Source organism: Mus caroli, unplaced genomic scaffold (assembly GCF_978045245.1).
Source record: "Mus caroli unplaced genomic scaffold, Mus_caroli_1 scaffold_3, whole genome shotgun sequence".
Lineage (NCBI taxonomy): Eukaryota > Metazoa > Chordata > Mammalia > Rodentia > Muridae > Mus > Mus caroli.
The window spans coordinates 134,096,532-134,118,160 of NW_028227258.1; the positions used below are offsets into that span (position 1 = coordinate 134,096,532).

Consider the following 21,629-nt stretch of genomic DNA (forward strand, 5'->3'; position numbering starts at 1 on the left):
TTTCCTTTGAACACTGTTTTGGGCAATTTAATGAGAAAAGATGGTTTACCTCTGTTGAGCATTTCGTGAGGTGGCTTACATGTAAAGACACTATGTGACATTCACATTTGCCAGGATAGTTTTTTGTTTATCCATTTGAGATGTGTGCATGACGGGCTTTCTAGATTGGTTAAGTAGGAAGGCCTACTCCTACTAGTGTGAGCACCATTCCATAAGCAGGTTCCAGATGGAACAAAAAGGACAAAGGGTATGTCAGCATCCTCTCCACCTCTAATCCTGCTAACTCCTGATGTTCCCTTGAAACAATTGCAGAAGAAAAAAAAGCACGACTTACGCTCTGGCTTTAACTGTTCAAGGATGGAGCTCTCCCCTCTGCACATGGTTCTGAAAACATGGAAAGAGACAGTTACAGACGTCCCCACATGTGTAAAAGCACAGTTGTGGAGGTTCCCCACACATGTAAAGGCACAGTTACAGAGGTCCCCACACCTGTAAAGGCACAGTTATGGAGATGCCCAATAACCAAGTCTGACATCAGTACCTGTGGACATGATCCTAACCCAAGCAGAAACAGGACATGCACTTTCATGAGAAAGTGCTATGCCCATTTTCAAAAGTTACAACTGTAACAGCATTTTTTGTTTTTTGTAATGTTACTGAAAAAAACCAAGGTAGTTATTTTGAGGTGAGCTGATGGAAGGGTTATAAGACTGATCCAGGTTTTAGGGAGAGAGATGGGCTCTGCATGAACTTTCCCTTAGAAAACCTTGTGACGGGAACGATAAGTTTGGGAGTCTTCCCAGATAAGAGCACTTATACAGTCATCCTGCTTTCGGGGGTGAAAAGGGCAAACTCTTGGCAGAGCACCAGGGACAGAGCAAACTATTTTACTGGGCTATTTCCATCGAGTCAGCAAAAACCTGGACATGAGAAAAATCAAGGTTTAAATAACTGGCTCTGCTGAGGAATTTTGGTCTCTCAAACTGTTAAATATTGATGACTCTAACAGACAAGCAAGGGGCACCAGCCATCCTGAGGTTCTATCATGTCACAGGGGGCATTTTCTTCAGTGGCATGCCACCAGGATGCTCACGCCACCACAAATCACCTCTCATGAATGCACCCGCAAACAACACTAAAGGAATTCACAGGTTCACAGAAGAAAGAGGAAGGGGAAAGCAAAGCAAAAAAGAGGTCGGGTGGCCTGAGTGACAGAGGACAAAAGTGGGGGGTAGATAAGATCAAATTATTAGATGCTTGTAAGAAAATGTTATAGCAAACACAGTATTATTTACAATTAGTATGTGCTCATAAACATTTTAAAATTAAAATTGAAAATACTTGATTTGGATGATAATAAAAATTATATAAAAAGGAAAGAAAACAAAAATTCTTCGTTCCATCTGCCTGTTGTATAAAAGTAATTAATACAGCATGCCTGGGAAGGCTGATAGCCTTCAAATAGATATGTTTTTCATAACGAAAGGTTATAGTTTGGGTTGCTGAACAGCAGCCAAGTGTGTATATCATTCAGCTGGTTCAAAAATATCAAGAAACAGTCATAGGAAATAATCACAGCGGACAATATTCCAAAAGGAATATTTGAATTGCCAAGAAAGCAGACAGAGTGCAGTTAAACATCACCAATGTGACAGGGCTATGCCCCACATCAGACAACAGCAGAGATGAACCCATCTTCAGCCCAAATGTGTAGACCAAAGGCTGTCATTGTAGCCAGGTGGATTCACCCCTGGGAACCAGCATCAGCACTAATCATTCACTTAAAATCCTGGCAGGTGAACAGGCACGAGGTGGCAGTCAGTGGGAGAACAAAACCAACTACTAGGCAGGAAGGAAGACCTGGGTCGTCCCCAGCACTGCAAACCAGGCACGGTGGCACACAGATATAATCCATCACACATGCATACTCACAGCACTTGGAAAGTAAATGCAAGAAGATCACAAGTTCAGAGTCAGCCTCAGCTACACAGGGAGTTTCAGGACATCCTGGGCCATCAAACACCACCACAATCCCACCCAAAGGCACCTCAAACTGTCAGAAGCAACTGGGGTCCTTTGAAGCCAAGCAAGGTGCATGTCACCTTCCACCCAAGTGTGCCCAAGGCTTTGAACCCGTCTCTGTTTGGTCCACTATAAAGTCTCATTCTTCCCCCTCATAACCCCTAAAAGGATGATTAGAAAAGTGTAAAACATAAAGAAAATATTCAGGTTGTCCTCTCTGCTCTAACTGAAGGTGCTCAAACTGTACCTGCATTGTGTTAGCACTTACTTCTCCTGTTTTATTTTTCTCTACTTCCTGGAAACAATAAAGGGATTAGTGCATAGATATTTTTCATTAATATGATGTATTCAAATGAATACAAAAGAGGCACTAGCTGGGCATTCTGGAGGCAGAGGCAGGAGTAGCTCTGAAATTCAAGGCCAGCCTGGTCTACATAGCAAGTTCCAGGCAGCACATAGTGAGATGGAGAGGGGGAAGGAAAGGAGAAGAGGGGAGGGGAGGGGACGGGAGGGAAGGAAAAGAGACAGAGACACAGACAGAGACAGAAAGAGACATACACAGAATGACTAGTATTTTGGTGCTGTTACACTTGACAGAGCCACCATGGATAACTGCGACATCTGAATTTCATTACCCTGTAAAGACTAAGGTTTAAAAGCGCATTACTGAGCAAATAAGTAGAAACACTGTAGCTCCCTCCTTGGCCTTCAGGGTACCTGTAGTTGAAGTGCATTATTGCCTGTAGAGCGTTCCCCCCGCCTGTGGAAATGTCTCCCTCGAATCCTGGCAGCAGCGGTATCACAATGTACACCCGATATCTCTGGCCTTCCCTGCAAAAGAAAAATAAAGAAATAAAACCAAGTAGCAGCTACATCACCATCCAAGCAGACCACAGGGCTTTAGGGACAAAGAAAATGCCTCCACACAGCCTTCTTCACTCAGCTTGGATGACTCTTGGATCCCAGCTATCACTATGGGATCTGAGTGCTATGCTGTATGATAAACTTAATTTGGGAGTAAAGGGGGAATTGTGTCAGATTCCTCTTCTACATTCATCATACTTTGCAGGACAGAAGGCAGTTTAAAATAAATCTTGCTGATCTCATGAAAGAGGGTGTAGGAAGTGACTTATACCAAAGTTTAGAAAAGGGTGTTACTATAATGAGACTATATAATTTTAAATCGGATTTTATTTAAATATGTGTATCCATATGTGCAGACATAGATACATAGACATATATAGAGATAATTACTATTAAGTTATGCAGTCCACAGCTTGGCAAATTGTGGGCATTTGATTCATAACTGTGGGGGTACCGGTGCCTATGTCTTAGAAGCAAATATACACATAGGATTCAGTGTGTTTTTCAAAACAGAGTCATCGGTATTTAGGAATGCTGAGGTTCCAGCCCCAGAATGTTACTGGGAATTCTTCAAGAATTCTGAGTGACTAGTTGTTATTTTTTATTTTATTTTTAAAACATTTATGCACAGGTGTGTGTGTGTGTGTGTGTGTGTGTGTGAGAGAGAGAGAGAGAGAGAGAGAGAGAGAGAGAGAGAGAGTGTATGAAAACAACTTGTGAGACTCACTTGTCTCTTTCTACCATGTGAATCCTGGAGATTGAATTCAGAGATTGGTCTGGGCAGCAAGCATCTTTACCGTTTGGGCTATCTCAATGGCCCATACTTTATTTAAAAAGGACTATTATTGTGTATATGGGGCATAGGCACACACGCTACAGCCCATGTGAGGAGTTCAGAGAACAACTTTATGGAGCTGGTTCTCGCCTCCCACTGTTCTTTCACATGGACTCTTGAGACCGAACTTAAGTCAGCAGACATGTGTGACAACCACCTTTACCCACTGAGCAAGTCCCAGCCAGTGTTCATTTTCAAATCCCCAGCTTATAGAACACAGTATCTTCAGGCCACCTTTTAAAGGAAACCGAAGCTTCTTAATGACAGCTAGAACAATAGAAGAAAATGCAGCTCTTTCTTTTGATGTGTATTCAGAAGCCCAGAACACTATGCTCTGATAGACATATCAAGCCTTTTGACACCAAGGCAGGACATTGTCATCGACTAAGGTTATGCTGGGGAATGGTAAAATGGAGTTAGTGAAAACCCTCTCATAATGGTTTGTGTGAGTTTAACATTTTGCATCAGGCTGACTTTATAGCTATCCTTGACCACAGGCTAGATAGTCCACTAGGCAACATGTACAGCGAGAGTCCCAAACTCTTAACGCTTCTGGCTTTGCTTATGAATACACAGGAAAAAGAGAAAGCTTGAGGGGGATGCTGGATACCTCACAGTGCACAAATACAGTTTGCTTGAGCACATTCTCTCTGCTGGCTAATTCTCAAGGGTCATCCTGCTTAAACTGTTTATTATACCTAATGGTCATAGCTCGTCTTCTTGTGAACAGAGGAAGAGACCCTTCTTGTGAGAATTTTCTCTGTTCTAATGGTCAGACCTAACAGCTGGGTCTAAATGTCCATATATTCATGACAACACAGGGCAGAAGTGACCATCAAAGGGACCATAGTATGAAAAGTCTGGCTGAGAAATGAGGCATTTGAGGGAAACTGCTGCAATGTCAGGGATTACTCACTAGATGGCAAACATAGTTTGAGTTGGCAAGAATACAGAGAAGATGTGAACAGCCCTGGTTACTGCCTTGGTTAGGCAAGAAGGCACAGTCTTTAAATGGTAAACAGGACACAGGAGAAGAACAGGAAGCCCTGAGCTACTTTCCCACAGTCCACATTTAAAAGACCGCATGAACCCAAGTGGACACTTAACAAAAGTATATTCCTGTGAGACGTCCCATAGTCATTCCAGTGATGTCCACAGTACCCCACCCACGTGCTAATAAAGCAAGTCAGCTTAGCTCCTAGCCAGGATGGAAGCACTTCTAGGTCACCTTGTTCATTGGAGCTGCCTGGCTCTGCAGTCAGAACCGGGTCACATCTGCCACTTCTTTCCCAGACCGTGGCCAGGAAGTGACCCATAAGCTCTGTGTCTTGCTCATTCATGACAAGCTCATGGCCTGTGCTGAGGGCTGACCTGTTCCAACACACAGGGTGGAGGTTCACATAGCTTTCTATTTGGGGCAGCCTTCAGTAGAGAACCCATGCTTTCAGTGTGCTCTGTTGGCTGGGAGGATGGGGGTGGAGTCAGATTCAAAGAACATTTCAGCAAAAAGTAGGTCAAACTATACTTGATATTTTTCTTAATTATATTTCATTTGAATTTTCATTATGGTAAATATATAAAATATAAAATTGGGCATTCTGTCCACTGTAAGAGTCTTCATCATTAATTGTGGCCCTAATTTTACATGATGCCTTCCCTATTCAAAGCTTTTCATCATCATCACAGATAGAAGTCCCTTCATTCCTACTCCCCAGCTTTCATCCCCCACCTCCCACCCCCTAGAGTCCCTGGCTATCTCTAGTTTACTCTACCTGGATTTTTGCATATATGAGGAATCACATGAGGCTTGTCCACTTTGGTCTAACTTGTTTTCCTTAATACACTACCCTCAAGGTTCACCCAAACTGTGGCATGCTTCAGAGCTCCTTCAGCTTTGTGGTTGAATATTCTTCTGTATTGTGTGTACACATTCATCTGCTAGTGGACTGTTGGGTTGCTTTGCCTTGTGGATGTTGGGAATAAAGCTGCTATCAGTATTGCATTATTAGCCCTCTGAGTTCGAGGCCAGCTTGGTCTACAGGGGGAGTTTCAGGATAACTTGGGCTACACAGATAAACCCTGTCTCAGAAAATAAACAAACACAGTTTTTTTTTTTTTAATTAAAAATAAAAAAATGAGTGAGCTAGTGAAAATTGTTTTTTCATTCTAAGCAGGATTCTACAGGAACTAGAACAAGCCCCAGCCCACTTCCTTTCTATTTATTTTATATGATTTCTAAAATATATTTATTTGTGTGTGTGTGTTAAGATTTTGTGCATGTGTGTGAACGCACATGTATGTGCCTACATATGTGTATGGAAGCCAGAGGCCAAGCTCATGTGTCCCCTTCAGCACCTGTCCACATGGTCTTTAAGACAGAGTCTCGGGCTGGTGAGATGGCTCAGTGGGTAAGAGCACCCGACTACTCTTCCGAAGGTCCAGAGTTCAAATCCCAGCAACCACATGGTGGCTCACAACCATCCGTAACGAGATCTGGCGCCCTCTTCTGGTGTGTCTGAAGACAGCTACAGTGTACTTACATATAATCAATAAATCTTAAATAATTAAAAAAAAAAAAAAAAAAGACAGAGTCTCATTGACTTTGAACTTCCCAGTTGGAGGAGGCCAGCCAATGATCCCAGGGATTCAGCTGTTCGAGGCCCCAGCACAGGGATCACAAGTTTATACTGCCATGGCCAGCCTTTATATATAGATTGTGGGGATTAAACTCAGTCTTCATGCTGGTCTAGCTCCAGCTTTATTGACTAACTTCTCTCCACCCTATGGATGTAGGCTTTTGGAAAAGAATACTTTAAGGCCTTTGGTTGTCCTAAAGCTGCACCTTTCAAAGAAGAGTAGCCGCTCCCTCCGGGTAGGTGAAGGCCTCTCCATCCCCTCCTGCCCTTCTTTAGGAAATCCTCTTCTTCTTTTTTTTTTTTTTTTTTTTTTTTGGTTTTTCGAGACAGGGTTTCTCTGTATAGCCCTGGCTGTCCTGGAACTCACTTTGTAGACCAGGCTGTCCTGGAACTCAGAAATCCTCCTGCCTCTGCCTCCCGAGTGCTGGGATTAAAGGCGTGCGCCACCACGCCCGGCGTAATCCTCTTCTTCTTAATGCCTCTTCCCTCATGCCCGAGCTCTCTGCTGCATGGAGGGCAGGCCGGAGAAATAGCATCAGCTCAAGGTTGGGTCTCAGGACCTGAAGGAACCCCAGAGAAGCTTCTGTAGCAATGAGCAGTCATTGCATCAATGAACAGTCAGGGTAGGAGGCTCAGCACCCTGAATGGGGAGGCACTGAGGAAACAGACAGGGCAGCAATGATGAATGCTGTCAGAAAGAGAGAAGTCGCATGTGGGACTCCTTGGCACATTTTAGACTGTGGTGGGATGGGTTCTGCTGGACTCAGATCTGAAGTCTCTCGGGACATACCCCTTTTCATTTTGTGTTTAGAGAATCTTCAAAGATGCAATGCATCTCTCTGCCCTGTCCTGTTCTTATGTATAGATGAGGGCCTTGGCTGAAATCTACTGGTATGCTAGAAATGTCCACTCAACTCAACCCTGATATTTACCTACTATACAAAAGGCCATGTGGGCTATGACAGACTGTGTTGTACCCAAACACATAGAAGTCTGTTCATTACTTGTCTTTTGAAAATGGCAGGCTTTGACATGTAAGAGGGTTGGGTTAGCCCAGCACATCTGACTTCAACCTTACCCCAGGCTTGATAACCTCTGCCAAGACATAACCCCAAATGAGACCCTATAAACCATTTATTAAGGCAACTGTTCTCTTCCAACCCCAGATAGGACACAAACTCAGGCTCAAAATGTTTGCTGGCCCCAGCCTTATGCTCCTTTTTATACCCAGAGGCTGAGAGGACCATTTATAAGATTGTTTTGGAATAAAATAAAAGCAATAAAATGATCTCAAACAAAGCCTCCCCTGCCAGGATTTGTAGTCATCTGTGTCCTGATGTAACCTCTTCTCCAAACCTTGTCTGAAGCTGGGAAGATGATAGCCCACAGGAAAAAGCAGAGCCTGAACTTGTCATACCAAACATGTGCTCCCTTCTTTGTCTGATAACTGCAGCTCGAACCCTTCAGCACACCGCTACACCAAGCCAGGCATGCCTTCCCACAGCACAAAATTATAGGATATGAAAATTACAGGATGGAGATCTCCTCCAACCAAAAGAAATTTTATCCACCAAGTAATTACTTTAAGAAACATAATATTTGTGTGTGTGTGTGTGTGTGTGTGTGTGTGTTTTAAATGAAGTACCTCTCTTAGCTTTTTTGAAAGCTTATCAAAAGTGTGTACTTCCTTAGACACAAGGGAAGCTTCGAACTCGGTGATGAAGAGCAGAGGCTAAAGTCCCAGTGACTTAGTTACGTTTCTTGTTGCTGGACCAAACACCTAAGAAAAGGCTTCTTAAGGGAATGACTTATTTTTGCTGACAGTAATGAGGGCCCATAGTCCATCATGAGTGGGGAGGGCATGGTGGCAGGAATCTAAGGCTGTTAGCCACATTGTCTCCTTTGTCAGAAAACAGAATGGGCAAGACACAAGGCCAGGCTATAAAACTCCATGGTCTGTGTTGGAGATTAGCTCACATGACAGAGTGCTTACCTAGTATGCACAAAGCCCTGGGTTCGATTCTCATCACTGCATAATTCAGCCCTGGAATCACATGACTGTAATCCCCAGGCTTGAGGGATGGCGAGAAGAGGATCAGAAATTCAAGATCATTCTTGGCTATAAGTGATATCAAGGTTAACCGTGACTACAAGAAACTCTGTCTCAAGCAAATAGCACCATCACATTAGCTCCTACAAGCAATGGCCCACTTCCTCCAGTGAGGTTCTGCTGCCTAAAGGACGTACAACCCCGAACAACACCAATGGTAGGGGGTCCACGTGTTCAGACCTATGAGCCTATGGGAGACATTTCACAGTACTCAGAGACAGGGTTTGAGACCTAGTTCCCCTATTAATGGTCTTGTGTGGCTCACTTAGTCTCAGCTGCATCCTCTCTAGGGTGAGAGGCTTTATGTCCAGCCCCACAAGGTTGAAGATTGAATGAAGTCATTCACAAAAATAAAAAAAAGACTCAAAAATGACTCTCTAGCATTTTAATTCAATTAAAATGAAATGTAAAGCTTTCTTATCACCCCAGAGTGACAGGGCAGACAGCAGCATAGCCCAGGACAAAGCAAACCTGAACTGACAGGGCAGTTTCATGATGCTTTGAGGTGTGTCATCTCAAGCAAGATGGTGCAGTGGATAAAGGTGATTGATAACCCACGTGGACCCTGAGAGCCACGTGGTGAAAAGAGAACCAACCCCAACAAGTTGTCCTCTGATCACTACTCATGTCCTGTGGCATGTGTGTGACTTCACACACATACACACATACACACATGCACACACACACATGCAATAAAACTGTTTTAAAAGGGAATATAAAAGTCCAGCAGAAAGAGGAATTCACTACAGTCCTAGCTGGTCACCCAGAGGCAGAGGAAGTCAGTTAGGAGCCAGTGCCTGGGAGCAAAAGGAAAGATTTTTTTTAATTAAAAAGATTTTTTTTTTGTTTTTTGGTTTTTTTTTTTTTTTTTTTTTTTTCGAGACAGGATTTCTCTGTGTAGCCCTGGCTGTCCTGGAACTCACTCTGTAGACCAGGCTGGCCTCGAACTCAGAAATCTGCCTGCCTCTGCCTCCCAAGTGCTGGGATTAAAGGCGGGCACCACCACACCCAGCTAATTTTCTTTTTTTAAAGCAAGTTTTATTCTACATTTTGTACCTAACAATTTAAAATACAGATCATTAAACTTTTTTTCTAGGAGTCTCTGTTTCTAGCACAAATAAGAATTTGATTTAGCAGTTATGACTCTATACTCTTGCCTTAGAGTGTGTAGTCTGTTTACAGATGATGGACGGCCCAGGAATTCTATAATAATGTCACATTAACTAGCGCTTTATCACCTAACTGCTATCATAGCCATCATTCTTATTTTTGTTTCTGAAGAAACAACACTAGGAAAACAAACTGACAGACTGGAGGCCTGTGTCTGTGGATAACAGGGCAGGAGAGTGCCCAAGGTCCCCAGGGACAGAACACAGTTAGCTTCTGTCCATAGCAGGCATTGACCGGAACCCCCGCCCCCAAGAGTTGTAAGAGCCATCATGAAAGGTTAAACAGCTTTTAAAGCTGCATGTTTTAAAGGTGGCTTAGTAGACTAGTTTTCAATGCAGTTCAGTATTAGCAGACACATGAAGTCAACTGCCCATTTTCACTGTATATCAAGTTTCTGGTAATAGTCATGTGAGAGGCACACTCCTCTCACCTGGCTTTCTTCCAAAGCAGGGATGTCAAAATAGGCGGAGACCTGAGATAGTCCCCAGATACCATTAATTTATGACCCACAGTGCTTTAAAATATTTCTTTTTCCACCAGAAGGGGATTATCCTATCCCTTGGGTTACTCAGCAAAGGTATAAAAGAGATAGCTTGAGTCAGAGGGTCATGATTTATTCTGCCTACCCTAGACACATTTGAATTGTCAAGGGCATGTTTCAAGTGGGTTGGGAGCTGGTTTCAATTCTGAGACTGGTTCATGGATTAGAGCAAGCATGTTCTCTGCAGCAACTCCCCAGGCTTCTCTTCCATCACAGTGGACTGAGTATAGGCTTGAGACTCAAGGTCATGGGTGACATCACAGAGACCTAGCAGGATCCCATTTCTGTGAAGAAGGATGACTACAGTAAAGGAGGTGAGTGGCTCTGAGGGACTGGGGTGAGGCTTCATTCCAATGCTGGAATAAAACTGAGGCCGCCTAGCAGAGGGGCAGCATGGGGACTCGGAACCACCAGAGGTGGGAAGGACCTGGCTGAGGGCCTATGGTCTTTGGTCAGACCTGGCAGTCTACTGACACTTCCCAGCTGCTTTGTGCTCTAGGCTAGCCCATGTCCAAACACTAAACCAGGGTAGTTGCTAAGGATGGGTCTTTGGCAAAGGAAATCTACAGAGAAAGACAAAGGCTCAGCCCTCATGCCTCTACCCCCTGCAGGAGCCTGAAAGACTCAAGTTCTGTCGTGGCCAGGCCCAAGAAAACCAGCCCACAGACTTCAAGTTATCTGGTGAACAGAAGGTATAATAGCCAGAGATGGCACTGCCCTTCCATGCTCTTATGACTCTCTTACCTTGAGACTCAGCTCACAGGACTACTGGGAAATGTGTAATCAGAACACACTGGAGTTCCTTCCTGCTCAAAAGTGCTAGAATTTTAGGAATATTTCAACATTTTAGATGCAAATTGAAATGGTAGAGAAAAATGTTCTAGGGCTGAGGTGACAGCTCAGTCAGCAAGGTACTTGTGCTGTAGGCATGATGGCCTGGCCTGAGTTCATCCCCAGAGGCCACATGCTTCAAAAACTATAGAATGTTCAGCCTGGTGCTGGGAGCACAGAAGCATCTGACTGGGCACACAGTGTAGATAGATAGATAGATAGATAGATAGATAGATAGATAGATAGATAGATAGAAGAAATCCTTGGGGTTTTTTTTTCTGTTTTTTTTGGGGGGGGGGTTGAGACAGGTCTCTTTGCATAGCCCTTGCTATCCTAGAACTCACTATGTAGACCAGGCTGGCCATGAACTCTGCTTACATGGTGGGATTAAGAGCGTTTACCACAATGCCTGGCTTATAATCATTTTATTTAAACATCAGTCTTGAATTTTTTTTAAGTTCAATCTTTCTCTTGGACATACCTTTTTTGACTGAGGAAGTCCTTTGCCTTCCTACTCTGTCTGACATACTAACAACATTCTAAAGCATGTCTGTCTCCCCAAGCATCTGTGGATTGTATTTACATGCTATCAGGAAATGGTTAGTTCATCAGAATTCCAGAGACGAGAGCTCAAAACCATTTGTTGCCTATTGCTGACAAGTAGCCTGGACAAGTGTGAGGGTTAATAGCGACTGAAATTTGATAAGGTCTAGAATCTCCTAAGAGTCTGATTGCTGGGGTCTCAGGGGGGAGAGTTACAAGATTAGCTCAATTAACATGAAGATACTGCTCTAAATGAAGGCAGCACCATCCCATGGCCCTGGGGCCCTGGGCTGAGTTAGAACAAGGGAAGCAAAGGAGCTGAACATTAGCATTCAGGCAGGCCTCCTGACTACAGATGTAACTCAGCCAACCAGCCAGCTCCCACCCTGCTGTGCTCTCCCCACTGTGATGGATGGTACCATCAAGCTCTGAGATACAGCAACCTCTCCTCCTCTGGTGCTTCTGTCAGGGATTCTGTCACAGCAACAAGGACAGGAAGTAATAGCATGCGATCTATTGATTATCTGCAGCTGTAAGACCCTTTCACAAGGAGTTATGAAGAAGAGATAGGATATTGATAGCTACCATTAAGATGTCATTCAGTATAAAATCCCCACATATGATATGAAAAAAGGAAAAATGGTTTCATCTCCAAATGTATATAAACATGATATTTTTCACTGCATGGATTCAAAGTCTTTAATGGTGAGGTGTGACTCTGTTCGCTTTGTGACATTTACATAGAGCTCAAATTAGCCACAAAAACAAAAAAAACAAAAAAAAAAAAAACAACAAAAAAAAAATTACTCCCAGAGGCCAAAACAATTCAGCTAGGGAAGGAAAGTCTCTTCACACCACACTGGATGCATTCACAGTGGTATGGCCACAGAGAAGTGAGTCCTCGTCAATCTATGGTGCTGGGGAAAATCTATAGTTACAACCACACCAGGAAGGTGGACTGCTAACTCACACAAATGCAGAAATAGCTCGAAGTGATTAAGAGACACAAATATTTAGAGATAAGACTAAAAGACAAAACCAAAACCAAACCAAACCAAAACAAAACCTCAAAACATTAGAACAGCAAGATAGCTTGGTAGGCATGTGTGTGCCTCTACACACACACAGAAACACAAACACACAAAATAATATTGTTATTATTAAAATAAACATAACAAAACAAGTCAAGTGATAGTTACTCTGTAAGTACATACACTAAGCTGTTGAACTGTTGGTTTTTTTGGGTGGGTTGCATACTCTATGGTTATGACCAAAATAAAACTGTCATAATTCCATGAGCCAAAGAGATATGGCACAGGGAAACAAGCATTTAAATATAACTATGGCAAATTTTTCTGTCTGCTTTGCTTTGTTTGTTCAGGCATAGTTCACTATCTGCCATTAAATAAATCAGACACGAACCTCGTGTGTGGGGAAAGGGCAGGCCAGGGAGCTGACTATCCTAGAAACTCCACATTCCCACCAAGATAGACTGGACATTTCTCAGACTGTCACAAGACACCCAGGACGAGGCCACTTTCCACACAAGCTTTCGGGAACCACATCTACAGGGAAGCCAGAGCAGCTACAGTCGTTTAGCTCAAACTCTGTTCAAAGGCCAACCTTACCTGTGGGCTTTCAGGATTCTCTGGGCGATAGCATCTCCCACCTTGTTGAACACAACTTTATCATCAGCACAGCTTATGAAAAATTGGTTCTGTGAAAAAAAGTAGGACACTTGTGTAAGGTCTTGGTTTCTCTGATAGATACCCTACAGCATATGGGGACAGGGGGGACAAACACTATAGTGAGTATTTAAAAATGGCTCACATGGGGATGTCCAGGCCACTGAACCTTTCAAAGAAACAAAATGGCTCAGAATATGGGAAGTGCCATCGGGCCCCAGGTCTCATGTGCATTATTACATCATCCAGTGCTTCTCACATCGTTCTCAAGTGGAGGGCTATGTGACTTTCCTAACGCAGATGTTGAAACTACATTCTTAGAAGGCTGAGGACATTTCCCAATTAGGTTTCCTTCTGACTTACACTGTGAACACGCGTATGATTAGAAGGTCTGCACTGGCAAGCGTCCTGTTTTGGGCTGTTATTTTTCCTTTTCTTTTTCTTTCTTTTTTTAAAAAAAGATTTATTTATTATTATATGTAAGTACACTATAGCTATCTTCAGACACCCCAGAAGAGGGCATCAGATCTCATTACGAATGGTTGTGAGCCACCATGTGATTGCTGGGATTTGAACTCGGGACCTGCGGAAGAGCAGTCAATGCTCTTAACCACTGAGCCATCTCTCCAGCCCCTGTTATTTTTTACTATGGGGCCTGGCCAGGGTCCTGTTCATTTTGTCCAGGTTCTCTGCAATGTTTCCTAGCACTTACTTTCACCTTGTCTCCTGTCTCTGAACTATTATTTTAAGCAGTTTCAAATCTCTTCCAAAGACTTTTTTCCCTGTGGGATATATGTCTATGTGTGGTCTATGCACAAGCATACATGGTATGGGTACATGCATTCGGGCTGGCGAGGGTGCCCATGCGTGCTTGGGGAGGTTCCAGGCTGAGCTCAGGAGTCTCCCTTCATCTCTCTCCATCTTATTAACTAAGGCAAGGGCTCCCAGCTGAGTCCAGAACTGCCCACGTGACGAGTCCAGCTAGCCAGTGTCTATAGGGATTTCCTGTTTCCACTTTCCAAGTGATAGCAGGCTTCTGTGTTCATCTAGCATATTGTGGCTGCTAGATCTGAACTCTCGTCCTTCAAGCTTATATGGGGAGGACTTCTCCCAGGGAGTCATGTCCCCAGCTCTCAAATCTCTTTTGAATATATATATATATAAGTAAACCAATTTGGTAGAAAGAAAAAAAGTTTTCATTTTAAGTACTTCTGTAATTCATAGATCTATAAGACATTCTTCAACACTATTGTTAGAAAATGGCCACACTATTATCCTAATGATACAAAAGGTCTTATTGCTGCATAAAGGAATGTTGAAAACAACAAATAAATATTATGCATACTGCCAATTGGAATAGAATCCAGATTGTTGCAATACAACTGTAATATCTAACAAAATCCTTCTTCAAGAAATAATATTTTCTAATCATCTCAAGTAATAACTTGAAGTTAATTTGCATCCTTTGACAGCCGTACCCTGTGTATGAGTGCACACGCTTTTATGTAGCAGGGCACAGAGAGGCACAATGCCTCCAGAAGACAAAATGGAAGAAGGCAAGTGCAGAGCCTCATTTGAGAATATGATGCAAACAAATGCTACAAAGAAGGCTAGCATGCATTGGTAGGTTAGCATGCATTGGCAGGTTAGCATGCACTGGCAGGTTAGCATGCACTGGCAGGTTAGCATGCATTGGCAGGGTAGCATGCATTGGCAGGGTAGCATGCATCAGCATCTGTAAGAACAGTCTGACAAACTGCCACAAGCCCTTCTTCACTCCCTCCCCTTCCCTCCCTTCCCTTCCCTTCCCTCCCCTTCCCTTCCCTTCCTTCCTCTCCTCCTTCCTTCCTTCTTTTCCTCCTGATTAAGGTAAATGATGACTGTTTACCCTGATGAATATCATCCAGAAAACGGTCAACAGCCATGTACGCCTACACAGCATTGCTGACCTTACTCAATCCTATGCTAGCCTGAGAAAGAAAAGCAGCTTGTAATAGGCATGATGGTGAACTTGATGGAATTTAGAATCACCAAGGAAACAAATCCATGGGCTTGTTTGTGAGTGTGCATCTAGACTAGGTTAACTGAAGTGGGAGGACCTACCCTAAATGTGTACAGCATCATTTTGTACACTGGGGTCCCAGACTGATGAAACAGAAGGAGAGTTGAGCACCTGTATCCATCACCCTGCTTCCCAGCTGTGTGCCGCTCCTGCTGCCTTGGTGCCCCGGCTATGATGGACTGTACCCTTCAGAACTGTAAGCCAAAGTAAACCCTTTCTACATTAATTGCTTTTGCCAGTTATTTTACCACAGCAGCAAGAAGCATAACTAATGTACTGGTGTTGGTGCTTTTTTGCAACCACAGTTTCATCCCTGCAGTTGATAACAAATGTCTTACTAAACTCCAGAGCAGACTGAACTGATGTTCCCACTCATGCCTTTTATCTGTCACGGCATCCCATGTGAGAGGCTGCACAGCAGCCTGCAATGTTTTTAATGAGCTTTGTCTTTCTCCAGGTCTGAGAAATAAGTAAAGCACGATTGTTTGCTGATGGGCCTTAATCAACTGCCACTCTCAGGAAGGGAAGAAGAGCAGGGCTCCAGGGGAGGGAAAACGGGGCTCAGATGTTTTTCCAACAATTAACTTTTGGCTAAACACTCTATTTTTATTCAGTGTGAAAAAGAAAACCAGGCTAAAGGAGGGAGCTTTGGGTTTGGTTTACGTGTCTCCCATTATTGGGAATTTTTCCATGTTCCAAGGGCTTTTTACTATTTCCGTATCTACTTTGAAGTTCAGTTAAAGTTCCCACACTAAACTTGATGTTCTCAGATTTTCTCATGGACTCTGAACAGTCTGGAGTCTGAAAACACTTGACCATGAGTAGCATCCCTCAGCTCTAACATCCTCCCGTTTCCCATTCCCATGTCATTCCCCTGCCTTCCCCCACTCCAAGATCCCACAGCAGGGGTGCCTGGTCTACTGCGTGATTATCTTTGTGTGCAAAGGTGCACTCTCCTGAAACAGCACATGCCTCATCATAGACACCCTAACCATAGCCAATGAAGACTCTCACATACAAGCTAGGGCTATACTGAAGAGTATAGGGTATACTTAAGCTGGCATATGTTAGTGCAAGGGTTTGTAAGGCTCCATTAGAGTCTTGAGTTAGGTCATACAAAGTGAATTCAGTCATGCTGGGAGATCACCTCAATTAGTACTTCTCTGGAACCCATCATAACTCAATTCATGCTTATTAGTACAGAATCCTGAACTGGGGCCCCTACAGTCTTATATAATACTTGGTATTCTGACTAGTGTTTTGACAACGTGACACAAACTAAAGTTATCTGGAAAGAGGAGCCCAGATTGAGAACTGCCTCCATTAGATTACCCATCAGCTAGCAAATCAATCCTTGGAACATTTTCTTGATTCATGATTGATATGGGAGGGCCCCGCCCATTAGGAGCATTGCCACATTGCATCCCTAGGTGGATAGTCCTGAGTGGTGTAAGAACGCACGCTGAGCCAGCCATGGGAAGTAAGCCAGTAAGCAGCGTTTCTCCATGGGCTCGACTTCATTTCCTGAATTCCCTCAATGAGAAACTGTGACATGGAAATGTAAGCCAAATAAAGTCTTCCCTTGCTCCAAATTACTTTGGGTTATGGTATTTATCATAACAGTAGGAACTACGGCACGTGAGAAGGCAGGTTCCTCTGTAATTGATCCACTGACATACTTACTTCAATATAAATGTAGTGCTTGCTGTTCTCTATTACATGGATGTAGGCAGCGTGGATAGATTCCTCATGGTGCTTTATACCAGCAGACCAATCAGCAGCAGATCGGAGCAACTACAAGACAGCGATCAGCAAGAAGCGTACATCAGACACAGAGATGATACTATCTGTACTGATGCAATGAAGTCACTCCTTCTAAACCAAGGACTGTAGAGGTTTGAGTCCCATGTGGTCCAAGGAAGAGTTAGAGCACATCCAGAAAGCACCCTAGTGATGGCTAACCTTGTCAGCTGTTCACATCTGGGAAGAATGAACTTCAATTGAAAACTACCTCCATCAGATTGCCCTGTTGAGCATTTTCATGATTTCTAATTGATGTACAAGGGCCCGCCTTAATGTAAGCAGTCTCATACCTAGGTCTCATACCTAGGCCAGTGGGCCTGAGCTGTATTAAAAAGGCATGAATGTGAGCCAGGAAGTAAGCAAGCAATGTTTTTCCATGGTTCCTGCTTCAGTTCTTGTTTAGGCTTCCCTGGATAATAAACAGATTCCCCCTTCCCCCACTTTTTTTGTAAGCCGCGTAATTTATCATAGTAACAGAAGAGCAAACAAAAACATCAGTCCTCCATCCAGCCTTGCTTTCATTCAAAATGTGAAGACTTACCTTGTGGTTCCTACAGTGGATATTTCGAAGACTTATTTAGGCCACTGCAATTAACATGACATTGTCCTCTTTTTCTATGAAGTCCTTCAACTGTATATGCATTCAGGTCAATGCCCTTGATACAGGGCAGAGACTAATGACTGTGAAATGTGTATCAACAAGCCTCAAGCCTAATAAACAGTATGTAATGTAACTGTTTACTAATGATGCCAGCATTAGAGGGTGCATTTGAGCCATGGCAGATCAAATCAGAGATGATGCAGAGCAGACTGTGGCTGTGTACAGCAGGGTTGGGACAGGGACAGTGGAGACATCTCGAAGCTTTCTCAACACTGAATGACCTTCGTTTGCCCTTCCTTCCAGTATTTTCAACTATGACATTTACATATAGTAAGCCCTTAGTGCATATACCTTGGTTCTTCATAAACAACTGCATATCCTCACAGAAGAATCGGGCAATCAACTCTCTTACAGGGATCCCATACTAGATATCCTATGTATCATATATTTACATTAAGATTCATAACAGTAGCAAAATTACAGTTATAACATAATAATGAAAATGATCTTATGGTGGTGGGGGGGGGTCACCACAACTTGAACTGTATCAAAGGGTCACAGCATGCACTCACCGCACTAGAGGAATTATCAAAGTGCAGACACTGGTGGAACACAGAGGAGCCTTTTCCAGTTGCCACAACTGGATTTGAACTCATTATGTGGAAAAGGCTGACTCTGAACTTCTGTTCCTTCTGCTTCTACTTCCCCAGTGCTAGGATTATTGCAGTGAACCACCAGGCTGTTTGCTTAATTGGTGGAGAATTTCCTATATGCAGATAATATGATTTGATCAAGTCCACCCCTCATTCCCTCCCTCCAGTCCCTCCCCTATCCTCACTTCCCTTCTAGTTTCATGTGGGTGTTTTTATTTTTGTTTGAGACCTACTATGTCCACTTAGTGCTGCTAGTCTATTTGTGAGTGAGAGCCATATGCTGGACTGTTGAGTGCTAGGTCCTAAACAGAACATCTGTGTCTTTCTCACACCAAAGAGCAGCTGCAGATATGAATTCACACTGTCTGTGATAACATGCACAAGACCAAGGCCAAACAACGTCCTACATGGTGGTGGTGGTGGTAGGGTATTACCACTCACAAAGCTGAGGTGATATTGGCAGATATCTCTCCTGGGAGAGAGGAAGTCGGTTTTCTTTAGGGATTATGTGGTTGTCTGGATAAAACCCAGACCTCAATGAGTGCTAGGTCAGCACTGTGTCCATGGAACTATACAGAGCCTCCTGGCCTTTTTAGTGCTTTGCATGAATTAGCGTCTCTACCCATCGCTGTCCATTACTGGCTCCGTGGAGTGGGTAGACAGTATTATTAGCTCTGATTTATAAAAGGAGAAAATGTGTGCAGAGAGGTGAAGCAGTTTCCTCAAGGTTGACAGCTAGTATGCAGCAGGGCTTGACCGGAGAACCGACCTCTTCGTAGTTGATATCATAATGCTTATTTACAAGTAAGAAGAGGCCTCTCTGCTATGTTATTAAATACACTGTGCTCTAAAACCTCACTTAAGAGTGCTGATACCATAACTCAGTCAGTAATGATTGCCTGCTGTGCAGAGCCCTGGGCTCTGTCCCCAGAACCACATAAACTGGTAGTAACAGCACACCCCTGAAATCTCAGCACTCTGGAGGTAGGGGATGGAGGGTCAGAAACTCAAAGTCATCTTGGCTTTCTATGGCAGAGGAGAGGGTGGGAGTTCTGAAAACATAACACTGAATTCTTTGAAGACAAACTAGTGAATACAACGGCCAGGCAGCTGCTGCTTTGTCCCCCTTTGGGTCCCCTGGAAAATGAGAGGTGATAGAGCTATTGTCTCCCATGTCCAAGGACCTCGGTTCAATCCCTAGTGTTTCGAGGAATGAGACAAGCAAATGGAAAAATCAGAACTGGCCTAGATCCCTGCTTTCAGCCTTTAAGCAATAAACAGCCACGGTTCTGGGAAAAGATTTAGAGATGAATGTTTATCGAAAATAAACAAGAGGTGAAGGGTGGAGTAACACGGGTGGGAACGGAAGGACAGAAATGAAGCAAAGGGAGATTTCTGAAGTGTCTGCTTATCTAGACTGTCTATTCTCCAGTACTACAGTTATGGAAGCTGAAAACCTGAACAACTCCAGATTTCTCAAGGCCTTGGGCTTTTTTAGTTAGGCAAAGAGCGCTAAAAGAAAAATAACACAAAAATTACAAAATGAAATATATGACTTTTTGAGAAAGGGTCTTGTATATCCCAGGCTAGCCTTTAGCTTCCTATGTAGCCAAGGATAACCTTACATTTCCTATCTTCCTGTCTCCCACACCTGACTTCGGAGATTACAGCTTGTCCTGACACGTTGGGTTTATGGGATGCTGAGAAGCAAACCCAGAGCTTCAGACACACTGGGCATAGCCCTAGATCTGGGCACAAGTGTTGAGAAAGGATGAGCAGTGAGTTGTCCTAACCCAAAGGCAGGGTCCAGAGCTGACACTGAATATAGGCTCTTTACACGAGATAGTTCATTCTCTCTCCTCATGGGATTAACTTCAGATAGCCAGGAAGTAATCCTCACTCCAGGGACTGAGAGGATGAAAAATTAACTATAAAAATACTAGGTTTGAGGATTAGAAGGTTAAAAGAAACTATTATCCTGGAGTTAAAGAGTTCGTGAATAATGCATTTTCTGCTTTGGTGTCCTTGTGACTCCAGTAGCTACTCTCTGACAGCTACCCATGCACCCAGCTGTACCTATAATGTTGACTCATTTTCATATTTTTATTTGCTCTCTGAGATCCACCAAAATGAGCTTAATTATCACGTCACGAATTCTAGCAATGGCTGCTATTTAGTAATCAGTATAACTACTTTAAAAGTCAGGGTTTGTAGGCCTTTGAGCTTTATGAGGGCTCTGAGCTACATCAGGTAGAGTTGAAAAAAAGATGATTAATATAATACTACACCCTTCATTTATTAAGGACGCTGAGTGAAAGATTCTCTTTAGGATCTGAAGGGAGCTAAGATCTGGTTCACATGCATCTTAAGGGTTTCCGGGAAGGAAAGAGGTCCCAGGGTAGCTGGGATGATCTGCTGAGCCTTCAACACTGTGGCTGATGCTTCACCACCCTGTGTTTTCCTGTCTGATGAGCTGGCCCTACTTGGCTGACAATTGCCCTGCGCTCAGAAAGTGCTGCTTAACAAACTTTTTCACCCCTTTATCACGGCCGCTCTCAGATACATTTTGTGTCACACAGAACAGACACACCAAGGAGCTGTGGAGCATTCCTCGGGGGTGACCTCAGCTCACAGACTGGCCTACCAAGCATGGCACACTCACACTCCTTTGTAGAGAGGACATCAATGATATTTAACTAATGATCTTTCATTTTAGTTGCCTGCCCCTCATTTCCAGTGAGCCTATGTCTTCCTTGATATTGTATATGTCTCTTCATTTCATTCCTAGCTCAACCCCAAAGTGGTATTAGTACTTTTGGAGACCTTCGTTGTCCTGGCTTTCACTAGAGAGCTCTTCATTTATCTGTGTGAGCCTCAAGCTCCAAAGCATCTATTCAGACAGAAACAGATGAGAATAAAGTGAGAAATCTTCTGTGGGATACACTTTGGAGATGCCCCCAAGGCAGGCAGGTCCTTCAGTGGCTCCAGAGCACGTTAGCATAAGAAAGGCACCTCTAGTCCATTTGAACTCCTTACCAGCATTCCACAGGGAAAAGCCCTTTTAGGACACACTGCTGTGGGTTAATCTTGGTAAAAGGCATATGCGCAGAGGTGATGGGCAAGTTCAAGGTTTCTGGGCTTCCAGGGCCTTCAGAACCGTCTGCTAGCCTCACACCAGCTACATTACCTGCTCTAAGGGCTGTGGTATGCAGCAGGTGGCCTCATTCCTCAGGGAAGAGACCCAGCTCTGCCCCTTCTTGTTAGCAAACTTTT

General features: G+C 43.6%; 1 protein-coding gene across 3 annotated transcripts in view; it reads right to left on the reverse strand.

Annotated features, from left to right (window-relative positions):
• Pld1 (phospholipase D1) overlaps positions 1–21,629 on the reverse strand; it is a 191,949-nt gene that overhangs the window by 19,837 nt on the left and 150,483 nt on the right. For all 3 annotated transcript variants that reach the window (XM_029475235.2, XM_029475236.2, XM_021157475.3), the window contains 4 exons: positions 16,983–17,093; positions 13,181–13,269; positions 2,740–2,853; positions 335–384 (listed from right to left, as the gene is read on the reverse strand). In XM_029475235.2, coding sequence (XP_029331095.1) covers positions 335–384; positions 2,740–2,853; positions 13,181–13,269; positions 16,983–17,093 — 364 coding nt within the window. The remainder of the gene's footprint in view (positions 1–334; positions 385–2,739; positions 2,854–13,180; positions 13,270–16,982; positions 17,094–21,629) is intronic.